Source organism: Corvus kubaryi, unplaced genomic scaffold, assembly GCF_017639235.1.
Source record: "Corvus kubaryi isolate FWS band 111438036 unplaced genomic scaffold, C.kubaryi_AGA036_p1.0 133, whole genome shotgun sequence".
Taxonomy (NCBI): domain Eukaryota; kingdom Metazoa; phylum Chordata; class Aves; order Passeriformes; family Corvidae; genus Corvus; species Corvus kubaryi.
In genome coordinates this window covers 15,128,938-15,132,915 of record NW_024580667.1, presented here as the reverse complement: position 1 = coordinate 15,132,915, position 3,978 = coordinate 15,128,938, and the positions used below count along the sequence as shown (strand labels likewise).

Below are 3,978 nucleotides of genomic sequence, written 5' to 3'. Positions count from 1 at the left end.
TTATACACCACATCTCCAAATGCAAAGGAGCTCAGCTTTAGAAGACTGTGAGCTGACTGGAAATCCTGGTTCACCATAGAAAGTATTGTTGGGATTGCCATGGGGACAAGATTTTACCTCCTTGAAAATACAGCTCTGGAAATGCTATGAAAAATAGCCAGCCAAGGGGGAGAGGACAGCCATGAAACAGAGAAAGCAGCATCCCCAGGGAATTTACTGAAACGTATTTACAGTTCTCCTTGCATGTATTAATACTGTTTGTGACTCAGTGCTTTTAATTCACCAGAAATCCCCCTTGCATTGAATACCCTGCTGGAGGGCAAGGAGCAGGGAGCAATATGCTCCATGGTTTCCATTCAGGTACCCCAGAAGGAGCAGAAATTAAGTGAATTCCCACACGCCTGCTCCTGCACCCCCTCACACCTCGAAAGCGAGCGTGCCTTTGCTCCCGTGCAGGGCTGCTGCCAAACAAAGGCGCAGAGATTTCCCCGTCTCCCTGTCAGTCAGCCACACGCACACGCACACATACTCCCCCCGGCGTCTCTCGGCTCTTTCACGTGAATAATTCAGTATATTTCCCAATGCCGTATTTGCAGAAACAGGAATCACGCGTCCCATACACTCCTTGCTTGTGCCCCCTCCCCTGCAGCAGCTGCCCACCAAGCCAGATGATGCTGCGGTTGGGACCGACTGCAGCTCGGGGCTGCCTGTTTGAATCCCCCGGGCCGGGGGAGCCGCTGAGCACATCTGGAGCAGCGCAGCGCGGGCAGGCAGCACCCCTGAGCCAGACGAAGGCCCCCACAGCCCCGTCCTCGGCCCCAGCCCTGGTCCCAGCCCTCCTCCCCTCCGGGCACAGGCAGACAGGGCCGGGCGGGCGGTGCCAGGCCGGGGCCGCCCCGCTGCTCGGGAGCGGGGCTGGGAGGCAGGGCCCGGCGGCATCTGGCCAGAGCCATTGTCTGCTGGCCGGGCACCAAAGCCTGGCCTGGGGGCGTTGTGGGGTGGTTCCCTTCTTCCACTGCAGCAGGGTTGCAGGAGCAGCAGCAATGGGATTTTCCTCTCCCTGCATCGGGATGCAAAGGCAGCGGGTGATTGGGGAGGGGGCTGGGGGACGCGCCGGCGGCGGCTCCCGAAGCTCTGAAGGGACGAGGGTTTTGGCTTTTCCTTCTAAATGCCGACATTTGAGTAACGTTATCAGCGAGATGATATTGCTCGACCAGGAAAGCATCAAACAGGGATGTAGACCACAACCACCGCCCGGCTCCAGCCAAGCACAACCCTCCGCCACCGCGGGAGGCGGCCGGCGCCTGCTCCTGCCCTGGCCCTGGTCCCTGCCTCTGCCTCGCTCTCGGTCCCCGGCCCGGCCCGGGCACGCAGCAGCCCCGGGGCGGAGGCCCGGGAGCCAGGGGCAGTGAACGCCCCCCCGGCCCGTCCTGGGGCTGCCTCCCGACGGCCGGTGCCGGGGCAGGGACCGAGGACACCGCGGCGATGCTCGGCTACGAGCCGAGCTGAAAGCTGTGCGTGTGCCTGCGTGTGTGTGTGTAGCTTTGTGTGCGTGTACGCGTGTGCGCGGGGAGGAGGAGGAGGGCTGGACGATGAAGGGAGGGGAAGGAAGCCAGGGGGGAAAGGAGAAGAGAGAGAAAAAAACGCGGAGAGCGGTAAAAAAATGGTGACATCACCGTCATTTGCATAGGCGCGGGGATAAAACCGCCCCGCCAGCGAGCGCCCTTTATACTGGCGTGCGGAGCGGCGGCAGCAGCGAGCGGCCGGACCGAGCATCACCGCGCGGCGACACCGGTGGGTCCCGCCGCGCCCCCCAGACACCCCCCGGGCCCCTCAGCACGGGCAGCATGAACCCGGCACCCCTGCCGGGGGAGCCCGCGGGCAGGGCAGGGCGCGGGGGCTTTTGTCCGGGGGGGGGGGGGGAAGCAAGGAGGTAGAGAGGGGGCTATTGTCCGCGTGGGGGTATTGTCTGAGGGCGCGCTGCTGCAGGGCGGCGGCGTGCCAGGCGCAAGGCGGCTTTGTTGCCGTCCCAGGGCTATATTTTTAAATTATTTTTCCCGTAACGAGTTAAAAACGCGGTCAGCGCCGGGCGCGTCCCCTCTATTGTACTCCTAGTGGGAGCTGCCCCCGGTGGAGGCTGGCGGCGAACCGCAAAGCCTGGGATGCTGGATTAAACAGACACTTCTAAAAATCACAATTCTTTTTAAATATGTCGGGGGTGAAGCGTTTTACTTGGAACGAGCTTGAGCGGGTCCCCGCGTTGGGTGCGGCGGGCGCGGCCCCGCAGGGGCGGCGGGGGGGGCCGGGAGCCCTCGCCGGGGGTAACGGGCTCTCCCCCTCCGTGCGCAGAGTCACCTGCCAACATGTCCGACAAACCAGACATGGCTGAGATCGAGAAATTTGACAAGTCCAAATTGAAGAAGACAGAGACGCAAGAGAAAAACCCGCTGCCTTCAAAAGAAAGTGAGTGCGGGCAGGCGGCAGGGAAGAGCAAGGGAGGGAGGGAAGCAGGCAGGCGGGGAAGGAGGGAGACGGGCTGGGAGGGAGGAAAGGATGAAGGGAGGGAGGGAGGCGGGAGGAGACAAAGAGGGGCGGCAGGCGGGAGCCGGGGGTGCGGCGGGTGCGGGGTGGAGGGAGGATACACGGCTATGTCTGTGCCAGACAGCGAAAACCTGAACCCGCTGCCCAGCAGCGCTTAATTTACAATTATTTACACAGTGTTTTGATCTGTGGCTAAAAATATACTTTTATTTTAGCAATTTGTAGCAATTGTCATGTGAATGCATTTCAGGTTCTCGATCTTCATTTTGTTTTCTCTCCTTTTGTTTTTTTCCGCTTTTTTAGCAATTGAACAGGAGAAGCAAGCGGGTGAATCGTAATGAAATCTGCCCTTCCAAATTATGCACTGTACATTCCACAAGCATTGCCTTCTTATTTTACTTCTTTTAGCTGTTTAACTTTGTAAGATGCAAAGAGGTTGGATAAAGTTTAAAATGACTGTACTGCCCCTTTCACATCAAAAGAATAGAGAGAACTACTGACACTGAATGAAGGCGCTGCCTTTCCCTCTGCCTGTCTGGCTTTGGTCCTGGTGGCATGAAAGAGCTTGCATGTTGATGAAAGAAGAACTTGGGTGGGACTACAGTAAACTAGAGTAACACACGAATAAATGCAAAGCTGTACCAAGGTCCTGCGAGCTGTAAAATGCAGTTAATCGAGTGCCATTTTTTTTTTTTTGTTCAAATGATTTTAATTATTGGAATGCACAATTTTTTTAATATGCAAATAAAATGTTTTAAAACCTGGATGGTATTTATGTCCTCTATTTGGAGAACTGTATCAATGGATAAGAAGCATAAAAGCCGGTACTGAGACACAGGATACTATAAAACCTTCGGAGATGCCTCAAACATCAGTCACCATTCTAATTTTTTTTCAATATGTGTGCTCACCAATAGATTAACTTGTGATCCTTGAAGCTAGTTTTTAGATTTCAGTAAAAAATTGCATATCTTATAATTTGTCACCATGTGAGTATATCTCTTTAAATATTTCTTTAATGTAGAGATTGATAAAGGCAAGAAAGTCCGGCTGCATTTATTGCTTTGCCCCACCCATAACATAGCTCTTTTATTAAGAACCATTCTGTACTACTGCAGAGATTCGGACTCGGTTGTATTAACCCATAATTAGTTTGTTTAATAATTAAGGCTTGTTATTCTCATACGGTATTTAAAGGAAGCTGTAACTTGAATTTTAAGTCCAAGATTGAACATAAGCTTTTTAGTTTTGCAAAGCATTTAGTGGTTGGTGTCCCATGGAAATAAAAATAATTTTGCTACAATGTTGCTCATGTTATGAACAACATCTTTTTACAGTTCCTTGATTCCAAGAACTAGTTTCAAAATTTAAAAAGCTACAGTCTCCTTAAAAATTCAAAATTAACCATCTGAGGACAAAAACGTTGTGGTAACTTAC

The 3,978-nt window shown here is 53.5% G+C and overlaps 1 protein-coding gene across 1 annotated transcript; it reads left to right on the top strand.

Annotated features, from left to right (window-relative positions):
• The first annotated feature begins 1,687 nt into the window (after positions 1-1,687).
• Positions 1,688-3,305, top strand: TMSB4X (thymosin beta 4 X-linked). Its single transcript, XM_042037635.1, has 3 exons — positions 1,688-1,794; positions 2,350-2,463; positions 2,845-3,305. The coding sequence occupies exons 2-3, from the start codon at positions 2,364-2,366 to the stop codon at positions 2,877-2,879; spliced, it is 135 nt and encodes a 44-aa protein (XP_041893569.1). The 5' UTR covers positions 1,688-1,794; positions 2,350-2,363; the 3' UTR covers positions 2,880-3,305.
• Positions 3,306-3,978: the final 673 nt, after the last annotated feature.